Source organism: Thalassophryne amazonica, chromosome 8, assembly GCF_902500255.1.
Source record: "Thalassophryne amazonica chromosome 8, fThaAma1.1, whole genome shotgun sequence".
Taxonomy (NCBI): Eukaryota; Metazoa; Chordata; class Actinopteri; order Batrachoidiformes; family Batrachoididae; genus Thalassophryne; species Thalassophryne amazonica.
Genome location: NC_047110.1, coordinates 60,270,331 through 60,294,289, shown reverse-complemented (window position 1 = coordinate 60,294,289; position 23,959 = coordinate 60,270,331). Strand labels below are relative to the sequence as shown.

The window sequence follows — 23,959 nt, the reverse complement described above, 5'->3', positions numbered from 1 at the left end:
ACGGATTTCATCCACCCCAGGAGCCTTGCCACCGAGGAGCTTTCTAACCACTTGGGTGACTTCGGCCTGGGTAATGGATGAGTCCACCTCCGAGTCCCCAGTCTCTGCTTCCTCTTCGGAAGACATGACGATGGGATTGAGGAGATCCTCGAAGTACTCCTTCCACCGCCCGACAACATCCCCAGTCAGGGTCAACAGCTCCCCACCCGCACCATAAACAGTGCTGGTGGAGAGCTGCTTCTGCCTCCTGAGGCGTCGGACGGTTTGCCAGAATCTCTTCGAGGCCGACCGATAGTCCTCCTCCATAGCCTCCCCGAACTCCTCCCAGACCCGAGTTTTTGCCTCTGCGACCGCACAGGCTGCGGCACGCTTGGCCTGCCGGTACCTATCAGCTGCCTCTGGGGTCCTACCTACCAACAAAGATAAGTAGAACTCCTTCTTCAGCTTGATGGCATCCCTTACTTCCAGTGTCCACCACCGGGTTCGGGGATTGCCGCCGCGACAGGCACCAGAGACCTTGCGACCACAGCTACGAGCAGCTGCATCGACAATGGAGGTGGAGAACATGGTCCACTCGGACTCCATGTCTCCAACCTCCCCCGGGATCTTGGAGAAGCTCTCCTGGTGGTGGGAGTTGAAGACCTCGCTGACAGAGGGTTCCGCCAGTCGTTCCCAGCAGACCCTCATGATACATTTGGGGCTGCCAGGTCTTACCGGCTTCCTACCCTCCCAGCGGATCCAACTCACCACCAGGTGGTGATCAGTCGACAGCTCTGCCCCTCTCTTCACTCAAGTGTCCGAGACACGTGGCCGAAGGTCAGATGATACGACTACAAAGTCGATCATCGACCTCCGGCTCAGGGTGTCCTGGTGCCACGTGCACTTATGGACACCCTTGTGCTTGAACATGGTGTTCGTGATGGACAAACTGTGACTAGCACAGAAGTCCAACAACTGAACACCACTCGGGTTCAGATCGGGGAGGCCGTGCTTCCCGATCACCCCCCTCCAGGTCTCACTGTCGCCGCCCACGTGGGCGTTGAAATCCCCCAGGAGAACAATGGAGTCCCCAGTCGGAGCGCTATCTAGTACCCCTCCCAGGGACTCCAGGAAGGTCGAGTAGTCTGCACTGCCGCTCGGCCCGTAGGCCGAGACAACGGTGAGAGACCTGTCCCCGACCCGAAGGCGTAGGGACGCGACCCTCTCATCACCGGAGTGAACTCCAACACTTGGCGACTGAGCTGGAGAGCAATAAACAATGCGACCCCAGCTCTCCGCCTCTCCCCGTGGGCAATGCCAGAAAAATGAAGCGTCCAGCCCCTCTCCAGGAGTTGGGTACCAGAGCCCAAGCTGTGCATGGAGGCGAGTCCGACTATCTCTAGTCGGTATCTCTCAACCTCCCGCACAAGCTCAGGCTCCTTCCCCCCTAGCGAGGTGACATTCCACGTCCCAACAGCCAGGGGCTGTGAGCATGGACCGGGCCGCCGGGCCACCCGCCCTCGACCGCCACCCAATCCTCTCTGCACCCGACCCCCATGGCCCCCTCTGCAGGTGGTGAACCCACAGGAGGGCGGGCCCACGTCACTCTTTCGGGCTGAGCCCGGCTGGGCCCCATGGGCTAAGACCCAACCACCAGGCACTCGCGCGCGAGCCTCAACCCCAGGCCTGGCTCCTGGGTGGGACCCCGGCTCCGCCATACTGGGCGACGTCACGGTCCTTGATCTTTTACTGGTCATGGAGGTTCTGAACTGCCCTTAGTCTGACCCGTCACCTAGGACCTGTTTGCCTTGGGAGACCCTACAGGGAGCACAAAGCCCCCGACAACATAGCTCCTAGGATCATTTGACCCAGCTATCTTAGCTAATTATAGGCCAATCTCCAACCTTCCTTTTCTCTCAAAAAGTCTTGAAAGGGTAGTTGTAAAACAGCTAACTGATCATCTGCAGAGGAATGGTCTATTTGAAGAGTTTCAGTCAGGTTTTAGAATTCATCATAGTACAGAAAGAGCATTAGTGAAGGTTACAAATGATCTTCTTATGGCCTCGGACAGTGGACTCATCTCTGTGCTTGTTCTGTTAGACCTCAGTGCTGCTTTTGATACTGTTGACCATAAAATTTTATTACAGAGATTAGAGCATGCCATAGGTATTAAAGGCACTGCGCTGCGGTGGTTTGAATCATATTTGTCTAATAGATTACAATTTGTTCATGTAAATGGGGAATCTTCTTCACAGACTAAAGTTAATTATGGAGTTCCACAAGGTTCTGTGCTAGGACCAATTTTATTCACTTTATACATGCTTCCCTTAGGCAGTATTATTAGACAGCATTGCTTAAATTTTCATTGTTACGCAGATGATACCCAGCTTTATCTATCCATGAAGCCAGAGGACACACACCAATTAGCTAAACTGCAGGATTGTCTTACAGACATAAAGACATGGATGACCTCTAATTTCCTGCTTTTAAACTCAGATAAAACTGAAGTTATTGTACTTGGCCCCACAAATCTTAGAAACATGGTGTCTAACCAGATCCTTACTCTGGATGGCATTACCCTGACCTCTAGTAGTACTGTGAGAAATCTTGGAGTCATTTTTGATCAGGATATGTCATTCAAAGCGCATATTAAACAAATATGTAGGACTGCTTTTTTGCATTTACGCAATATCTCTAAAATCAGAAAGGTCTTGTCTCAGAGTGATGCTGAAAAACTAATTCATGCATTTATTTCCTCTAGGCTGGACTATTGTAATTCATTATTATCAGGTTGTCCTAAAAGTTCCCTAAAAAGCCTTCAGTTAATTCAAAATGCTGCAGCTAGAGTACTGACGGGGACTAGAAGGAGAGAGCATATCTCACCCATATTGGCCTCTCTTCATTGGCTTCCTGTTAATTCTAGAATAGAATTTAAAATTCTTCTTCTTACTTATAAGGTTTTGAATAATCAGGTCCCATCTTATCTTAGGGACCTCGTAGTACCATATCACCCCAATAGAGCGCTTTGCTCTCAGACTGCAGGCTTACTTGTAGTTCCTAGGGTTTGTAAGAGTAGAATGGGAGGCAGAGCCTTCAGCTTTCAGGCTCCTCTCCTGTGGAACCAGCTCCCAATTCAGATCAGGGAGACAGACACCCTCTCTACTTTTAAGATTAGGCTTAAAACTTTCCTTTTTGCTAAAACTTATAGTTAGGGCTGGATCAGGTGACCCTGAACCATCCCTTAGTTATGCTGCTATAGACGTAGACTGCTGGGGGGTTCCCATGATGCACTGTTTCTTTCTCTTTTGCTCTGTATGCACCACTCTGCATTTAATCATTAGTGATCGATCTCTGCTCCCCTCCACAGCATGTCTTTTTTCCTGGTTCTCTCCCTCAGCCCCAACCAGTCCCAGCAGAAGACTGCCCCTCCCTGAGCCTGGTTCTGCTGGAGGTTTCTTCCTGTTAAAATGGAGTTTTTCCTTCCCACTGTAGCCAAGTGCTTGCTCACAGGGGGTCGTTTTGACCGTTGGGGTTTTACATAATTATTGTATGGCCTTGCCTTACAATATAAAGCGCCTTGGGGCAACTGTTTGTTGTGATTTGGCGCTATATAAAAAAATTGATTGATTGAATTGATTGATTGATCATTTGGGTACGCAAACCGGATTTCCGGATTTTTTTTTTTTTTTTTTAGATTATGTCTCTCACAGTGGACATGTACCTAAGATGAAAATTTCAGACCCCTCCATGATTTCTAAGTGGGAGAACTTGCAAAACCGCAGGATGTTCAAATACTTATTTTCCTCACTGTATATGTGGGTGTATATATGTATATATACACACACACACACATACATTTATATATACATACATTTCCTGCAAAATGTTTCAATGAGAGCTGCTACAAAGCTTAAGGATTTCTATACAAAGTCAAAAAGATTTATAAAAACTGCTTCTAGTACACACTTATAGGAACATATAGGAATTTGGTTTCCTTGCAATTTACAGTGCATCCGGAAAGTATTCACAGCGTGTCACTTTTACCCTCATTTTGCTATGTTACAGCCTTATTAAAAAAATGGAGTAAATTAATTTTTCCCCTCAAAATTCTACTCACAACACCCCATAATGACAACATGAAAAAAGCTTTTTTTTTAATTTTTGCAAATTTATTAAAAATAAAAATTTAAGAATTCACATGTACATAAGTATTCACACCCTTTGCTCAATATGACCAGAGGCACTGTGCAGCGGGGTAGGGGTGAAGAAGCTCAGAGAGGTAGGGTGGTGTGACGCCAAATACACATTTACAAACAAATAAAAGAATCTTAAAATGAACCCTAAAGTGCACAGGCAGCCTGTGGAGGGAGGCCAGGATAGGTGTAATATACATGCAAAAATCTCAAAAAACTTTTTTCACATTGCCATTATGCGTATTGTGTGTAGAATTTTGAGGGGAAAAATTAATTTCATCCATTTTGGAATAAGGTTGTAACATAACAAAATGTGGAAAAAGTGAACTGCTGTGAATACTTTCTGGATGCACTCTATGTAGAGCCACCCAAGCTAGTTTCTGTTTGAGGCCATATTTTCACCAAATTTGGTGAATGTCAGTTCAGTATTTTCCTGCTAACCAACATCTTTTTGTCAAAGATAATACTAATTTGTAAAGAATAGGATAGAGTCTTTATTGTCATTGTACATATACATACATACACCAAAATTTGTCCTCTGCATTTAACCCATCCTAATTACAGTTAGACACAATCCAACCACCAGGAGCAGGTGGCAGCCACAGTCCGATGCTTGGGAACTAACTCCAGATGTAGAGATGCTGCCTTGGCCAGAGGCAGAGAAAGCAGCAGATCCTAAATAAGCATGTTTTTGAATGTGGGAGAAAACCGGAGTGCCCGGAGGAAACTCACGCAGACACAAAGAGAACATGCAAACTCTACACAGAATGCGCGGGAAGCGATCCAACGACCTTCTTGCTGTGAGGCATCAGTCCTAACCACTAAGCCACTGCACCGTACAGGAATTTACCTACATAGCCAGTAATTTACATTGACAAGTGAGCATGGTCACTGTACATTTTTTTAAAAAGGGTTTTTATTTGCTTTTTTGTAGTCGTAGTAGTAGCAGTAGAATTTGAGGAAAGTGGTATATTTGCTATACTTTTATTTCCTGCAGAGAGCAGAAGCTCATATTTATAATTAACACAGCATTTTGATCACATGCTTGTTCTCAGCATGGGTATCGTTGCTGTAATAACTAAATTATATAGGAACCCCACATTCCCCCCAAATAATGATATTTGACTTTTTCTTTCCTCACTGTCTTCTTTGTTTGTGACCTACCGTCCACCCTGTAGGGCAAGAACAATCTCCGGTGATGTGGTGGCACATTCCTCCATTCTGACAGGGACAGCGCTGCTCACACTGAGGCCCATGACTACCAGACGGGCACCGCTCCCCACAGCTACCACAACAGAGGTTGAGAGTTAAAAGATACAAATGCAAAAATTATGACAGTTCTTTGCAACAACATCACAGACTCAGGCAAACAACAAAGTGAGTCCATTTTTATAGGCATCATGAAAAGAAGCTGCAAAGGAGCAAATATGTTGCTGGTACTCACAAAGCCCCTGTGTACCCTGGTGCACAGATACACTCTCCTGTCTCATGGTCGCAGGTGGCACCATTGAGGCACTGGCAGGGTAGCTGGCAGGCCTTGCCATAGTAACCATGCTCACAAGGCTCCTCACAACGCCATCCCTGGTAGCCATCAGTGCAGACACAGGCACCTGTGATGGGGTTACATTTAGCCCCATTTTGGCACTGGCACCGATTACTGCAGTGAGGTCCCCAGTAGTCACTCTCACAGCCTGTGGGCACAGAGAGAAGCGGCATCAGAGAAAGTTGAGCAGTTAAACAAAAGGGGATCTTCAGCAATATTCATCTCTGAAACGTCTGCAATGACATGTGACACACTGAAACAACTCATACAGCCATTAAGCGCAACAAGTAATGCCAGAAATAGTATTGTTCTTAATGGAATCTAGCATCAACAAAAAGGATACTGTATAGCCCTACTATGGTGCAGCACTTGTGATCATAAAAACCATGACTTTATTAAAAACAGCTACATTTACTATGTGTAGTTTATCTGCCTCAACAACTGGCATCATTTACAAGTGCCGATAAGTTATTTTATTATATGGCTGCGATGCTACACGTGCTCTGATTGGCTGATTACTGGTCAGATATTTTCCCATATCCGGACCAGTTTCCATGACAATCGGTCCGCAGTGTGTATTTTCATTACAAACCAGCACTGAAAAAAGTGAAACACAGTGCACTTCATTCAAAGTACTTATTTACATTGGTCTAAAAATTGTGGTTTCCAGTTTAAATCTGCTGGAATCACTTTACAAAATCCTAAATATACATTGTGAGAAACTAAAAAAATTAGCTGTAACAAATTACATCAATTTTTTTAAGTTGATCCAAAGTAGCATTTTTTTTTCAGTGAGGAAGATAAAAACACGATTAGAAAAACGAAGTTGGACAAGAACATACTCCATAAATATCTAAACAGCAACTGAAAAAACACACAGATTGAAAGTTTGCCAGCTAACGACGGACCATCTGTTAGCAAGTTCCTCATGGAGGTGAAGCGAACAGGTCAAACTACGAGCCATCAGCAGCTTTCATATTCGGGAGACACTGTAGGTTTGCGTGTTTATACATAATAGACATATAATAAACAAATTTTTAACCTCACTTGCTCGGTCTGTACGGGGATATCAGACCTCTGTGTTTTTTGCATGGACCTCGTTGACGCCCGGTCCATACTGACAACACATCGGTCTGATATTTCCCCGTACAGACCTCATATTTCCCCGTACAGCCCTTTTATACTCAGGTTCTTTTTCCACAGAAAAACAAGCTGTATTAAAATAGAACAAGAAAATAGTTTAGCTAAAACACATGACACTAGTACCCACTGGTACTCTTGTAAAAAAAAGGAAAAAAAAGAAAAAAAAAAAGAAAAGCAACCCTCAAATTGCGAGGTGTATAGTGTGGAAAAATGTGAGGCACTAAGAAATTTGAAAGCTAAAGAAATGTAATGTGCTATCAGGTCTGGGTAACTGGTTAGGCTGGACACAAACGCAGGACTCTGACAACAAGCTCTGTAGGTAAAAGCAGTTTACTGAAGCAGTAAATGGGGTCCGGTACACAGTAAGGCAGTCCAACAAGAGTAACAATACCAAAAACATCAGGCAAAGGTGTGGTCGAGGATACAGGCAGATAATCGAAACACACGAGAGGCAAGCAAGTTGAGAATACAAAACAGAGCTGGAGAGAAGGCACTAGGCGCATCAATCTGGCAAAGGAATGAGGCAAAATGAGGAGCTTATAAACAGCCAGGTGATGAGGTGCAGACTGAGAGCAGGTGTGCGTGGAATGCTCCAGAAAGAGGGTGTGGCCAGAGAGAGGGAAACACCCACCACCAAGAGTCAGCAGAGACAGACAAGAGAGAAAGGGACAGACAGACCCATGCAGGAAACCCCCAGCAAGAGACTAAACATAACAGAAGAATCAAACCAAGAGAAAAAGAACCGTGAACAAAACCCAAATCCTGACATGTGCTCATGATGTTTTTTTGAATCCCAACCTTATCCTACAAAGCTGTTGAAAAAACAGCATACATTTCATAAAAAAATACATGCATATTTTTCCTATGAAAGGTATTGCTTTGAGGCAGCACTGTGGCTTAGTGGTTTGTACTGTTGCCTCACAAGGAAAAGGCCCCGGGTTCACTTTCTGGTCCTTTTGGATGCTCTCCCTGTTTTTTTGTTTTTGTTTTTGTTTTTTTGGGGGGGGGGGGTTCCTTCAGTTTCCCCCCATGGACTCCAAATTGTCCATAAATGCGAGTGAAAGTGTGAATGTGTTTGTCTGTCTATGTGTGTAGGCCCTCACCCAGTGACTACTAGGATAGGCTCTAGCCCCATCTCTGTGACCCTTAACTGGAATAAGCTGGTTTTGAAAGTAGATGGAGGTATTGCTGTTGTCAATAAGTGGGTATATGGAAGAGGAAGAAGAAGAAGGAGGGCCTTTAGGGCCTCAGTTTCAGCATGACTAACCTCCCTGCCATGAACTACATGGGTGCAAACAATATATTTCAGTATAAGGAAAATAATATTTATTGCCAGAATCCCTCTCATCATCACTCATTCTGCTTAGAAAATGGTGGGCTTCTAACCATAGATTGAGAGCCAATAATCAACCACAGTGCCCTCCAACATCATGTTATTGTATAGGTACTTCTAGTCTGGAGGGGGTTCTCATTGGCCCAGGAGGTAGCCAGGCCTATAACAGTATAGGGGGAACAATGACAAAATCATTGGCTACATTTTCCCCAGTACTGGTTTGCACTTTCTGAATGTGTCAGATCGTTGTGATGTCATAATAAAGAAAGTCATAAAAGGGGAAAAAAAATTGAAGCAGAAGCAAAGGCAAATGCATCCATCCATCCATTTTCTATACCCACTTACGCCAATTAAGGGTCACAGGTAGAGTCAAATCAATAATAAAATTAAAAATAATTCAAGGACCAACTTTTCAAAGGTTATATAATGTCTGCATCTTCTGTGATGGGTGGTTGATTCAATTAATTATCAAAACCTGACGCAATTGCACAAGCTGTTCACACCTCTCAGTGACAGGAAAATGAGAGCAACAGAGCAGAAAGAGAGAACACAGGGAATGAGTGAAATTATACATATCACTTTGTTACTTATGTGTTTTTACACCTTTCCCAGATGCAGGATCTGGGCTAAGCTGTAAACAACTCACAAATGGCCAGTGGGAAGAGAGCAAAACAAGATATGGTAACAGTGAAAGCACCATTTTGTCATACTTCACTGTTAAGAAATACCTTTGCAATAGGGATGTGTAGATTAATCAATATGATTCGGTATCTAGATACAAACGTGCACGATGCAAGTGTATCAATTCATTCACTGTGCATTGATTCAAGTGACAGGCAAAAGAATGGTGACAAAGGTCAGTTTCAGTTTGTACAGGGGTCAAATGCTAAAGATGCCCCAATTTAGGTAAAAAGTGATGCAAATGACAATTATTGCTGTTTTTACCCCCTAACTCCATAACATTCAGTCACAGATAGTCCAAACTATACCTTTTTGGAATCGTTATGATCAAGTGAATAATGTGATATAGTTTTCAATATGATTACAGCATCTTTTAATTTTGACCTCTGTGTGAGTCTTCAAATGACCCCGACCTGGCTTCTGAAAATTCAGGTGGCTAATTGGTTATTTCAAAAGAGTATTGTCTAAGGAGTATTTGTGCCAAATTTGATGCTTGTATCACCATTTTCAGGATCTTCTCTAAATATTCTCTTAGCTGCTGGACTATTGTGTCAGTATCAATAAACCTTTCTTCACTGGCAAGGGCAGCCAAGGTACCAGTCTCCACAACCCTCGGGAACATGCAAGCATTGAAAAACATAGAAGCAGGAACACTCCCTGACAAATGTCGGATGGAAGTCATTGGGAAAAAGTCAGAGACTCTTCTCCCACTCTGCACAAGTCTCACTGTATCTGTGCATAGACTGTTGGTTATCCTGCAAATCTTCAGGATGTCCCAGACAGCAGCCCATTCAATGACATTAAATGCTTTGCAAAACTCAACATAGGCTGCAGGGAAGTACTGCTGATATTTGCGCTTGCATTCTATGATATGACTAGCAGTGTACCACGGCTTTGATGCACAAATGAGTTTTTACGTACATAGACATTTGTGATAGACAGACAGATGTACACAAAAATCGTCTTTACATATAAAATATTGAATAATGTTTCATGTCCAGACCACACACTATGTATCAGACATTTTTTCTTAACTCTCTGGAGTCATCTGACGTGGAGAAGTGTCAAAGTCACATGACCGAAACGGTCATACCATCAAATCTATCACACTCTGAGTCTCCTTTCGAGTGTGTGTTCAAAGTTTGGACTTCAAACTATGTACCAGTAAAACTTGAATCATGATTAATAATTCACACCATGCTTTTTCCTGAATATTATGGTAATCTGTGGAGCGGAGGTTCGTGCAGGACACAGACAAATGGGAGTTTCACTTCCTCTTGGTCTCCTCTCTGGCCGGAGCAATTACAAGGGGGAAAAAAACCCATGACTTTCCCTTTATCACTGTTGAAAAATGCACGACCTAAACCAATAAAAAATGATCACCAACCCACGTATTTGGTTGTGAAGCGCTGTCTCGTGCAGGACGAACACAAACGGGAGATTCTCTTCCTTTTTTCTCTCTGGCCGGAGCAATTACGAGAAAAAAAAAGAAGAGTGTCTTTTTAATTGGAAAATGCATGACCTAAACCAATCAAAATTGATCACCAACCCATATACAGTTGTATGCAAAAGTTTGGGCACCCCTGATGATTTCCATGATTTTCCTTTAGAAATCATTTGTTGTTTGAATCAGCGATTTCAGTTAAATATATCATACAGCAGACAAACACAGCGATATTTGAGAAGTGAAATGAAGTTTACAAGATTTACAGAACGTGTGCAATAATTCTTTGAACAAAATTAGGCAGGTGCATAAATTTGGGCACCCCAACAGAAAAACAATACATCAACATTTAGTAGATCCTTCTTTTGGAGAAATAACAGCCTCTAAACACTTCCTATAGCTTCCAATAAGAGTCTGGATTCTGGTTGAAGGTATTTTGGACCATTCTTCTTTACAAAACATCTCAGGTTTGTTGGTTTCCTAGCATGGACAGCCTACTTAAAATCACACCACAGATTTTCAATAATATTCAGGTCTGGGGACTGAGATGGCCATTCCAGAACGTTGCACTTGTTCCTCTGCATGACTGCCTTAGTAGATTTTGAGCAGTGTTTAGAGTTGTTGTCTTGTTGAAAGATCCAGCCCCGGCGCAACGTCAACTTTGTTACTGATTCATGAACATTGTTCTCATTAATCTGCTGATATTGACTGGAATCCATGTGGCCCTCAACTTTAACACGATTCCCAGTACCTGCACTGGCCACACAGCCACACAGCATGATGAAACCACCTCCAAAGTTTACTGTAGGTAGCAAGCATTTTTCTTGGAATGCTGTGTTCTTTTTCAGCCATGCATACTGCCACCTGTTATGTCAAAATAACTCAATTTTAGTTTCATCCGTCCACAGCGCATTATTCCAAAATGAACCAGGCTTGTCCAAATGTGCTTGAGCATACCTCAAGCGACTCTGTTTGTGGCATGTATGCAAAAAAGGCTTCCTCTGCATTATAGCATCATACAGCATCTCTTTGTGCAAAGTGTGCTGTATAGCTGAACAATGCACAGATACACTATCTGTAGCAATCATGTTGTAGGTCTTTGGAGCAGGTCTGTGGGTTGACTATGACTGTTCTCACTATCTTATCTGAGATTTTTCTTGGCCTGCTATTTCAGGCCTTAACTAGTACTGTGCCTATTGTCTTCCATTTTCTCACTATGTTCCTCACAGTGGAAACTGACAGCTGAAATCTCTGAGATAGCATTTTGTATCCTTCCCCTAAACCATGATGTTGAACAATCTTTGTTTTCAGGTATTTGAGAGGTGCTTAGGTTTTGTTGGGAAAGTGTAGTGACACGGACCCACAACAGGGGGCGTAAATGAACGGACAATGAAAGAGTCAAATATGAACACTTTACTGTTGTGAATGAGCACAACCACAATACAGAGGAATACAGAATTTTGCAAACAGTCAATCCACAACGGTGACGTGTGGGCAGGCCCGAGGATAGAAGACGTCTGTCCTGAGAAGAACCGGAACCACACGATTTCCTCCACCACCGAACCTGGAGAATACTGGAGCCGCCAAGTCCCGAGTCCCCAGGTGGCCACCATCTCCGAATGTCGGATCTGGTACTGCTGGCGAGGAGCAGAAACAATAAGAAGTGGGTGTGTGTACACCCAGTAACAACAATGGTGGAGATTCCACCTCCACCTCTCACACACACTCGTGCAGCTCCTGTCTCAACACTTATCTGGCTGGGGTGTGAAGCAAAGCCGTCGCTGATTACACCAACCTCACTGATAAGGCACTCCACAGGAAAGCAGCTGCAAAATGAATTCAGACTAAGACACAATTAGCTTCTGGCTGAGGATATTACCTTCACAGGTCGATGATATCTCGGCAACGAGGTGGAGATGACGTCCGGGTTTTATGGAGTAGTATGATGAAGTGTAGATGGGTGACAGCTGTCATGAGATAATGAGCGACAGCTGTCACCCCCGGCTGTGTCCGTGGCGGCAGCGCCCTCTCATGCCTGAAGCCCGCACTTCAGGCAGGGTGCCCTCTGGTGGTGGGCCAGCAGTACCTCCTCTTCTGGCGGCCCACACAACAGGACCCCCCCCTCAATGGGCGCCTCCTGGCGCCCGATCAGGTTTATCCGGGTGTCGGCGGTAGAAATCGGCCAGGAGGGCCGGGTCCAGGATGAAGCTCCTCTTCACCCAGGAGCGTTCTTCGGGTCCATACCCCTCCCAGTCCACCAAATACTGGAACCCCCGGCCCATTCGACGGACGTCCAGGAGCCGGCGCACTGTCCAATCCGGCTCCCCGTCAATGATCCGGGCAAGAGGCGGCGCCGGACCGGGAGCACAGAGGGGTGAGGTGTGGTGTGGTTTCAGTCTGGACACATGGAAAACAGGATGGATCCGCAGTGAAGCTGGGAGTTGGACCTTCACTGCGGCAGGGCTGAGGATCTTGAGGATTTTGAATGGTCCGATGAACCTGTCCTTCAACTTAGGGGAGTCCACTTGGAGGGGGATGTCCTTCGTTGATAACCACACCTCCTGCTGGTATGCAGGGGCCGGGGACCGCCGGCGGTCTGCATGGGCCTTAGCCCTCGTCCGGGCCTTTAACAAGGCAGAACGGGCGGTACACCACACCCGACGGCACATCCACAGGTGGGCCTGGACCGAGGGCACACCGACCTCTCCCTCCACCACGGGAAACAATGGGGGCTGGTACCCTAGACACACCTCAAATGGGGAGAGGCCGGTGGCAGAAGACACCTGGCTGTTATGTGCATACTCGATCCAGGCCAGATGGTTACTCCAGGCCGTCGGGTGCGTGGATGTCACACAGCGGAGGGTCTGTTCCAACTCTTGGTTGCCCCGTTCTGCCTGTCCGTTCGTCTGTGGGTGGTACCCAGACGAGAGGCTCACGGTAGCCCCCAGTTCTCTGCAGAAACTCCTCCAGACTTGAGAGGAAAACTGGGGACCACGATCCGAGACTACGTCAGTTGGTATCCCATGCAGACGGACGACGTGGTGGACCAGGAGGTCTGCTGTCATTGGTGTCGCTGCCAAGTCTTCAGGACTACTGGAAACAGAATCACATTTTGTCTGTGCCCCTTCCAGAAAAAGTCATGACAACAGACAGGTTTAGGTCCATATTTTGGAACATCCACCTCAGTGATCCAGATGAGGGTGTAAAAAATGACAGAAAAAAACAGAACACCAGGCCATGACAAACTATTTACAGGCAGACCTCTCTTTGATGACATCCTCAGTGGCTGCCAGGCTTATTACAACCCGAGGAGGGAGCTGAGAGTGGATGAAAGAATGGTGGCGACAAAGGCAAAAACTGGAATGACAGTACATAAACAACAAGCCAACTAAATGGGGAATGAAACTTTTTGTATTGGATGAGTCAAGCAGTGGCTATACAATCAGGTTCATCATTTACACGGGCAAGACTGTGACCACAAGAGGTCATGGGTTGTCAGGCCTGTGATGTGCCCCTCTGTCTTGTGTTGAACAGGAATTGTTTTTTTGAGTGGCACAAATAATTTGTGCGGCATCTTTTTTTTGACATCTGATTGTTTTGTAAATAGTTGTACAAAAAAAAGAAAAAAAACACCTGAAGCATTTCCTGGAGTTTAATGTAAATACAGTAGTTGTATATAACTTTGTTGTCTGCTACATTTGTACATATGTTTTTAAAATTTCCAATTTATATTTACATTCTAAATCTTATTGTGACATCTGATTGTTTTGTAAATACTTGTACAAAAAATGCCTGAAGCATTTCCTGTATTTAACAGAAATAGCTGTATATAACTTTGTTGTTTGCTACACACACACACACACACACACACACACACACACACACACACACACACACACACACACACACACACACACACACACACACACACACACACATATATATATATATATAAAACCCCAATTCCAGTGAAGTTGGGACATTGTGAAGAATTTAAATAAAAACAGAATACAATTATTTGCAAATCCTTTTCAATTGATATTCAGTTGAATTCTTTCCTATTCTTGCTTGATGCACGACTTCAGTTGTTCAACAGTCCGGGGTCTCTTTCTACATGTAAGCCTTGCCACTTACGTGTAGAAAGTTCTCCAGATTCTCTGAATCTTCTGATTATATTATGGACTGTAGATGATGGAATCCTTAAATTCCTTGCAACTGAACCTTGAGAAACATTGTTCTTAAACTGTTGGACTATTTTTCATGCAGTTGTTCACAAAGTGGTGATCCTCACTCACCCCATGTTTACTTGTGAATGGCTGAGCCTTTTGGGGATGCTCCTTTTATACCCAATCATGACACTCATGTGTTTCCAATTAGGTTTGCTTTGAACATTCATCAACTTTCCCAGTCTTTTTTTGCCCCGTCCCAACATTTTTGAAATGTGTTGCAGGCATCCATTTCAAAATGAGCAAATATTTGCACAAAAACAACAAAGTTTATCAGTTTGAACATTAAATATTTTGTCTTTGTGGTGTATTCAATTGAATATAGGCTGAAGAGGATTTGCAAATCATTGTATTCTGTTTTTATTTACATTTCACACAATGTCCCAACTTCATTGTAAGTAATTCAGGATAACACTGATGCTTAGGTGAAATGTTAAAGCCTTCACATGTAGTGCAAATGTGGTCGAATTGCACATTGCACACAACAGTAATAATATAATGCATGCAGAGTTTAATGTTAAAGTGTATATTTAAACAAGAGTTCCATGAAAGCACAGTATGTGTGTACATCTGTACACAAATTACAAATCTGTGTGCAGACTGTGACAGATATAAATAGATCAGTGATAATGTGAATAATTGTACCAGATAACCCCCAAATTCCAGGTACAAATCTATGGCCACATGGTGAACCTCCAGCCACTGGAAGTATCACAGACAGAGGACCTGCATAGAGGACATGCCCACATTAGGGGCCCTGTACAGGGTACCATTTCTTGGGCAAATAGTACCCTGTAACACCAAGTGTGGCGACCACAAACCAGCCACCAAATTAAAAGGTGCACCCAACCACCCCATGCAAGGGAGCAATCCAACCCCATGAGCATGAAGTATAGGACACTGACTTCCAGTCCCTTGGACAAACAGGACCCAAAATTCCACAGAAACAGCAAGCCGCACAGTGTCTCAGTGGTTATCACTCTTGCCTCACAGCAAGAAGGTTTGGGGTTTAATTCCACCCATGTTATCGATTTCTAAGTTTACAGGGGGTCTGTTGCAGGCAAGGTTGGGTAGGATTACTTTGAAAGAATACATGTGGATTACATGTATGTACATACATTTGGATTACTGGTAATCTGATTACTTTTGGATTACATTTCAAAGTAATCCTACCCGACCCTGGTTGCAGGGCCTGCTGCATCCATTTGAAGTAAAGTCAAAGCCTTAAACTCCTAACTGTAGTTAGGTTGCCAGGTCAGGTCTGGATGCATGTGTTGATGGCATGTGTCACTACACCCACCACTAGGGATGGGTATCAACAATATTTTATCAATATCAATACCATTATTGATTCCGCTTATCGATCCGATTCCTTATCGATTCTCTTATCGATACCTCTTTTGAATTTTTTTGTGTACTAAAAGTAGGCTTTACAGGTTTTCTATGTCTGTGGGTCAAAGAGCTTTTTCTTATCGTGCACCTGCTCTGTGGAACAGTCTTCCTGCGACCGTGAGGCAGTCAGAGTCCGTGGACATTTTTTAGTCAAGACTTAAATCCTATTTTTATTCTCTTTCTTATGAATAGTTTTTATTTTTTATCTGTTTTATTCTTATGCTAGTCACAGATGTTCGAGCACAAGGGTGTCCATAAGCGCACGTGGCACCAGGACACCCTGAGCCGGAGGTCGATGATCGACTTTGTAGTCGTATCATCTGACCTTTGGCCACGTGTCTCGGACACTCGAGTGAAGAGAGGGGCAGAGCTGTCGACCGATCACCACCTGGTGGTGAGTTGGATCCGCTGGGAGTGGAGGAAGCCGGTCAGACCTGGCAGGCCCAAACGTATCGTGAGGGTCTGCTGGGAACGACTGGCAGAACCCTCTGTCAGCAAGGTCTTCAACTCCCACCTCCGAGAGAGCTTCTCCCAGATCCCGGGGGAGGTTGGAGACATGGAGTCCGAGTGGACCATGTTCTCCACCTCCATTGACACCAGAAGTAAGGGATGCCGTCAAGCCGAAGAAGGAGTCCTACTTATCTTTGTTGGTAGATGGGACCCCGGAGGCAGCTGACAGGTACCGGCAGGCCAAGCGTGCCACAGTCCGTGTGGTCGCAGAGGCAAAAACTCGGGTTTGGGAGGAGTTCGGGGAGGCCATGAAGGAGGACTATCGGTCGGCCTCAAAGAGATTCTGGCAAACCGTCCGGCGCCTCAGGAGGTGGAAGCAGCTCTCCACCAGCACTGTTTACGGTGCAGGTGGGGAGCTGTTGACCCTGACTGGGGATGTTGTCGGGTGGTGGAAGGAATACTTCGAGGATCTCCTCAATCCCATCGTCACATCTTCCGAAGAGGAAGCAGAGACTGGGGACTCAGAGGCGGACTCATCCATTACCCAGGCCAAAGTCACTGAGGTGGTTAGAAAGCTCCTCGGTGGCAAGGCTCCTGGGGTGGATGAAATCCGTCCTGAGTACCTTAAGTCTCTGGATGTTGTGGGACTGTCTTGGCTGACACGCCTCTGCAACATCGCATGGCAATCGGGGACAGTGCCTCTGGATTGGCAGACCGGGGTGGTGGTCCCTGTTTAAGAAGGGGGACCGGAGGGTGTGTTCCAACTATAGGGGGAATCACTCTCCTCAGCCTCCCCGGTAAGGTCTATTCCAGAGTACTGGAGAGGAGAATTTGACCGATGGTCGAACCTCGGATTCAGGAGGAGCAGTGTGGTTTTCGTCTTGGTCGCGGCACACTGGACCAGCTCTACACACTCCATCGGGTGCTCGAGGGTTCATGCGAGTTCGCCCAACCAGTCCACATGTGTTTTGTGGATCTGGAGAAGGCGTTCGACCGTGTCCCTCGGGGCACCCTGTGGGGGGTGCTCCGGGAGTACGGGGTCCGGGGTCCTTTGCTAAGGGATATCCGGTCCCTGTACGACCGCAGCAGGAGCTTGGTTCGCATTGCCGGTAGTAAGTCAAACCTGTTTCCAGTGCCCGTTGGCCTCCGCCAGGGCTGCCCTTTGTCACCGGTTCTGTTCATTATTTTTATGGACAGAATTTCTAGGTGCAGCCAGGGTGTAGAGGGGGTCTGGTTTGGGAACCGTAGAATCTCATCTCTGCTGTTTGTGGACGATGTGGTTCTGTTGGCTTCATCAAATCAGGACCTTCAGCGTGCACTGGAGCGGTTTGCAGCCGAGTGTGAAGCGTCCGGGATGAAAATCAGCAGCTCCAAAACCGAGGCCATGGTTCTCGACCGGAAAAAGGTGCTTTGCCCTCTTCAGGTCGGTGGAGTGTCCTTGCCTCAAGTGGAGGAGTTTAAGTATCTCAGGGTCTTGTTCACGAGTGAGGGACAGATGGAGCGTGAGATCGACAGACGGATCGGTGCAGCATCTGCAGTGATGCGGTCGCTGTATCGGTCCGTCGTGGTGAAGAGAGAGCTGAGTAGGGGGGCAAAGCTCTCGATTTACCGATCGATGTACGTTCCAATCCTCACCTATGGTCATGAGATTTGATCATGATCGAAAGAACGAGATTGCGAGTACAAGCGGCCGAGATGAGTTTCCTCCGCAGGGTGGCTGGGCGCTCCCTTAGAGATAGGGTGAGGAGCTCGGTCACTCGGGAGGAGCTCGGAGTCGAGCCGCTGCTCCTCCACCTCGAAAGGAGTCAGTTGAGGTGGCTCGGGCATCTTTTCCGGATGCCCCCTGGACGCCTCGCTGGAGAGGTGTTCCGGGCACGTCCCATTGGGAGGAGGCCCCGGGGAAGACCCAGGACACGCTGGAGGGACTACATCTCTCTGCTGGCTTGGGAACACCTTGGGGTTCCCCTGGAGGAGCTGGGGGATGTGTGTGTGGATCGGGAGGTCTGGGCGGCTTTGCTTGAGCTGCTGCCCCGCGACCCGACTCCGGATAAAGTGGAAGAAAATGGATGGATGGATGTTTTATTCTTTTACTTTTGAAATTTGAAATTTTTATTTATTTATTTAAATTTTTTTATGTTGAACTGTTCTGTGTGAGGAGCCTTGAGATGGCCTTTGTTGTGATTTGACGCTTTATAAGTTGATTAAATTGAAATTGAATTGAAACTAAACAACATTTTATTGAGACAAAGTAAATAAATGTGAAATTGGTTACCGGATCCTTAAACTCTGGACATAAATAAAAACAAAATCTGTAGTTTTTGTCAAAAGCATTTCCTTTCAGACACTATTGGCATGAATGTCTTTCCATATGCCTGAGCTGAGCTCTTGCAGCTGGCTGCGCTGCACGCCAGGATGTAATTCATAAAGAATGCAGCATGTCTCATTTTGGGATGAAAAAACATTTTAGTCGATTGTAGTTTCTTGTCTGCATTACAACGTTTGTAAAGAGGTGTCATTTCATTTAAAGCGTTGATTCATTTTGAAGTTATTAATTCTGACCGGACTCTGTCTCAGCAGAGACAGCGTTTGGAGCTGTGCCAACGGAACGGAGGATGATTCTCGTTTCTTGACTGCAACAAGACAAGAGTCCCAGTTAGTTACTTTAATCCACACAAAAGTGACTCACAATATTTTAATGGCTTTGAGATGGGTTAAGAATTGGACTTGCCGCTTCTGACAAGCAGCGAATCAAAGAACCAACAAGCCAGGGGATCGAAGCACTTCTTCATTGGTTCACGCTTCAAAGTGGAGTCGCGCTGCAGAAACGGTTGATTACAGAGCCGCTGCAGGGTCTGTAATCAACGTAGAGGAATGATCCTTTTCCCGACAAACACCCTCAAAAACAACAGCCGCTCTGAAAGACCGATAAGGGAATTGTTAAGCACAAAGGCTATTGATATCAGTGGATCAAATCATTTCTTAAAGATACTCGAAAAGAACCGATCCTCGATACCCAACCCTACCCACCACACTACAGAACCATTTTGGGTTCGGGGTGGTAACCAGGACCAGTTGGCCTGTTGTCAGGAAGACTACTTTACAGTATCCATCTATCTGCTGCAGCCAAGCATCGTGGGTGTTTTCACTCAAGAAAATCTGTCAAATTATATAACATCACTGTCTTGAATGGGTTGATGTATGTAGCTTGCTGACATTACTAAGTGATTCCTTGGGGGAAAATATAAAACAAGCAATTCTCTTCTGCCACATGGAGTGGAGTTTATTTAGAAGAACTCAATACGGCCATAAAATTCAAGCAAATAGCTAATCCTCAAGGTTAAATGAGCAACCAGCTTTTACGTGAAAGAACAAACAGTATTGGGTTGGAAAGTAAGCTGTCTTTGGTATCACCAGTGTAATTGTTCTTCTGAGGATGTAGTGGTGATTTAAGTGATTGGTACAGCCTTATGCCTCTCAATCAGCAGCAGCTGTAATGCCTCACATAAAAGACAAGATTGAGACCCAGGCTGGCACAACAGCCAGAACGGTGAATATTTCATTATTGATTCACACATCATCGCAGGCTCTGTTGCAAAGTAACGACACTACACCTCCTCCTTGTATGCTCACAGTGCCAGAGCTGTGATCAGCTCGAGTGAGAGCTTAATGAAACCTGCTTCTACACTTGGCAGTGAAACCTGTTTTTCCAAGTACACAGCAGGATGGTGATCAGCCATTCCCTGATACAGACAGGTCTGCTCTGAAGGGGTCCAGAAAAAGTGAGCTGGTGCTGTATTACCTCTCTGCCTGGACAAGCTAGAGGCCACATTACAGGGCCCACACTGATTTGAGCTAATCTGCTACCGGTCTCCAGTCTGGCATGAATGAGTTCCCTGAAGGTTAAGCTGCTGTCACGCAAACGACCCCAGCACATTAAATCTGAGGTGTGTACGAGCAGCCAGTGTAATGGATGAGCAGTTTAGTTGCAACTTGGTTTTAGCAGCTTATAAGCGCTCATCAGAGCTCCCTCAGCTTGACAGTGCTCCCTCAGCACAGCACAACAACAGGCAGCATCTGTGCAAACACAGGCATCATCACATCTGGTTTCAGCTGAAAACCCTCAATACAGTAATACAGAGCGCATTTTACATTCTGACAAATGCTTCTGAAAACATGATGTCAGTATGAAATGCCCTGAGTATGACAAGACAGAGAAAGAAAGAAATCACAATCTATCCAACTCTTAATTTGTAGAGTTTTTGGATTCTTAGAAGCTCAGCTAATGTTAGCATTTGAAGTTTTAAACCTTTAGCTCGCAGTTAGAAGCCTCAGCACATTGAGAGCAAAGCCCATTATCTCCCTGACGCTCTCCTACACAGAGGTTCTCAAACTTTATCCAGCAGTCTCTCACTTGCCGGCAACAGCAACATTTAATCATGATTAAAGAGTCAGAGTTCATGATGTGCTGCAGGGAAAAACAAAGAGAAACACCAGAAGAAAGTAATGTTTAACATGAAGACGCGGAGCACAAATAACTTGTGTGAGGTCATGATGACCCCCATGTGAGTTGTGTTGTGTGGGCAGTGAATCCCACACGTCTGAAACCAGACAAGTTGCAGTCCAATACATTATCTGGCTTGACCTGGGTCAGGCATTCGAACCAGAGGCACACACACACACCAAACATTGGGCTCTCAGAGCTCATAATGCATAACAGTTGGAGTGAGGATAACCTCACATACGGGGGGATGAGCCAATCCCAAGGTACGGGGTATAATCCCCTTGGCTGGAACAAAACAGATCACATTGAGGCGGTGCTAGCAGATAGCACACTTCAGAAGGTGATGTCCAAAGAATGGGCTGAGAGAGCCATTGTGGCGCTGCTGAGCTTTGAAGTGTGTTCAAAAGTCTGCATGATCATGGCCAGCCAAAACAGGATTAAAACCAAACAGCTTTCAGGAGCTGACTGCATACAGAACTTCTCTTGGACTTAGCCTCTTCAACAAAATGTCTGTCAGTCTTCTCTATGACGGTGAGCCAGTGCCACAGATAGCTGCCATAAGCTTCTCAAAGCTAAATGCAAAAAGAGAGTCAAGCGCTTTAAATGGAGGGTGTCTCTCTGTTTTGATGGAGTTCATACAGTACCCTCCAAAAATATTGGGCCCTTTGGTATTTCACACATTTTAATTTGTTTATGCCATTTAAAAAAGTAAACCAGGTTTCTCAATAAAAATGATCTAAAATGATCTTCCTTAAACTCAAACGCAAAGCAAATCTCTACAACTTGATATCAGCTAATCAAAAATATAAAACCCAAGATGATGAGTTGCCCTTTTCTACTTTTTTTACTAATAGCCCAATTTCATAGCCTTAAGAGTGTGCATATCATGAATGCTTGGTCTTGTTGGATTTGTGAGAATCTACTGAATCTACTGGTACCTTGTTTCCCATGTAACAATAAGAAATATACTCAGAACCTGAACACTACTGTAAAGGTGAACTGACATTTTGCGGTGAAATGCTGGTTAGACTCTAACGATTGTTAATTAACAGCCGCACAGAGCTCTTACAGGTTTACAACAGTCTAAAAATGTTTGATTCATGATGTTTTTCATCCAGCTTTTAATGTTCAATGGTCTTGGATACAGTAAAATAATTATTAAATGGGTCACAATGTGCGAGGTCAGTATTTGTGTCTTTTACATTTTCATGTATTTAATGAGCAACATTTCCAATGTCCCACAGATCTATGAATGTTTTCACAGATACTCTCTTGATTTAACCAAAATTCATGACTGACACACCTTGCTTAAGACCTCTGTGACATGTGTAACAGAATTAACCCATCCCCCAGATCCCTTGATCTTACCTAAAAGCATTAAAAGCACACCCCTAGCCACACACAAAACATGACCTTAATTGTAGTGATAAAAACAATTTCTAAACACATTTTAGTGCAACAATAAATCAAACTCAGTACGATTATGATGCACCATTTTTGCAAAGTTCAGAGACAGCACAGTTTATTTTTAGTTTTTTTATTTTTATTTTTTAAGAGTGATTTCTTTCTTCATTGTTTTTGTGTTGCTTTTTATTGACAAGTTTGCATTTTAAATTGACAAAAATTGTTCTTCACATCTTTATCTATGCAACTTAATACTGTATGAATGCATGCCGCCTGACTCACTGCCTTAAGGTGCCCTGACATGAGCATGTTTTGATTCACGCAACAGCACGACCTGTGTTGTGACGATCCCACCCCGTGTTCACAGCTGGATGACGTTCTTTGTTCTACCGGCTACCACATGCTCTGCGCTGGACGCTGCGTATATAAAATAATTGTTTTGTGGGGGATTAATAATTTTTTCTGCAAATTGGCCATTGAAAACGGCTCTAATCACTTCCTGAATCACAGAGGAGGCTACAGCCGGAGCTGTGCGCACGCGCGCACCTAACAAGCTGCAGAAAGCATTTTGAACTGTCTAAAAAGGTCATTATTTGACTTGTTTACATTGTCATGGCTTGATAAAACAGTTGCGTGTTCTTTCCTTCTTGTCTGCAGCTGTTAAAGTATTTAGTTTTATGTTTATAACAGATTTAACTTCTTGTTATAATCCTTCAGATGAGCTGCGCTCTCATGTGATCCGCTGACATCACCACTTGCTCTGTTCACTTCTTGTTTACTCCACTTGACAAGCTGCACGTCGTGTTGGAGATTAGATCGCGCCACACAGCACATTTGTGTGTGAAAGATTTTTTGGACATTTCAGAATTCTCTGTGCGCAATAGCATGCACCGGCATCACTCTTGCATCCTGTCTGCACCAGTTAAAGACGAGTTTACTCTCCAGGACGACACAGGTCGTGCTGTTGCATGAATCAAAAATATGCTCGTGTCAGGGCACCTTAAGTCACTCAGTGTCAGTTAATGATTATTAACAGACACTGTCAGCTCCTGAGTAACACCTTCACACGTACAAGGAAAGCAAAATCCACAGTTTCGTGTGAGCTCTTGCTGTTACTGTATTCTAAACTATTTGTGACACAGCAGCCTGACTCTTTGTCTTCATGAGTCCACTGTACTGCCTCATGAGAACACCGCCACCAGCACTTCTGTTCTTCTTCTTGACAGATCTGAATTTTAAAATTGCAGTTCATGACCAGAATTAATACAGGCAACTATTTCAACCTGGCATGAGCTGAAGATTTTTAATGTTCATATGAGGATTTTAATGGAACAATGAAACAATTCTGGCCACAATTTAGCTGACACAAGTGTATGTAATAATCTGCTCTTCAGTCTACGTGAGCTATTTATAATGGGAGTTGTTCAATAAAAGCCCTACTCAACATTCAGGTATTCATCACAGATCCCAGCTCAATGATGCAGACTAATAGAGTGAAAAGCAGACATGGCTGACGGTGAGGGCCTAGTAGGAAAGTGGTGACTGTTGTGTAAAGTGGCAAATTTCCATTACATGATAAATGATTCTCAGCTACACTAAACGTACAGCTTTAAAAGCTGCCACTATGCTACAAGACAGGCACCATCATGCCTGACATGTTCTGCGGACAC

At 44.7% G+C, this 23,959-nt stretch overlaps 1 protein-coding gene across 5 annotated transcripts in view; it reads right to left on the bottom strand.

The window, feature by feature from the left end:
- Nucleotides 1-23,959, bottom strand: part of megf11 (multiple EGF-like-domains 11) — a 219,027-nt gene that overhangs the window by 106,539 nt on the left and 88,529 nt on the right. For all 5 annotated transcript variants that reach the window (XM_034176419.1, XM_034176420.1, XM_034176421.1 and 2 more), the window contains 2 exons: nt 5,617-5,863; nt 5,337-5,457 (listed from right to left, as the gene is read on the bottom strand). In XM_034176419.1, the coding sequence (XP_034032310.1) occupies nt 5,337-5,457; nt 5,617-5,863 (368 nt within the window). The remainder of the gene's footprint in view (nt 1-5,336; nt 5,458-5,616; nt 5,864-23,959) is intronic.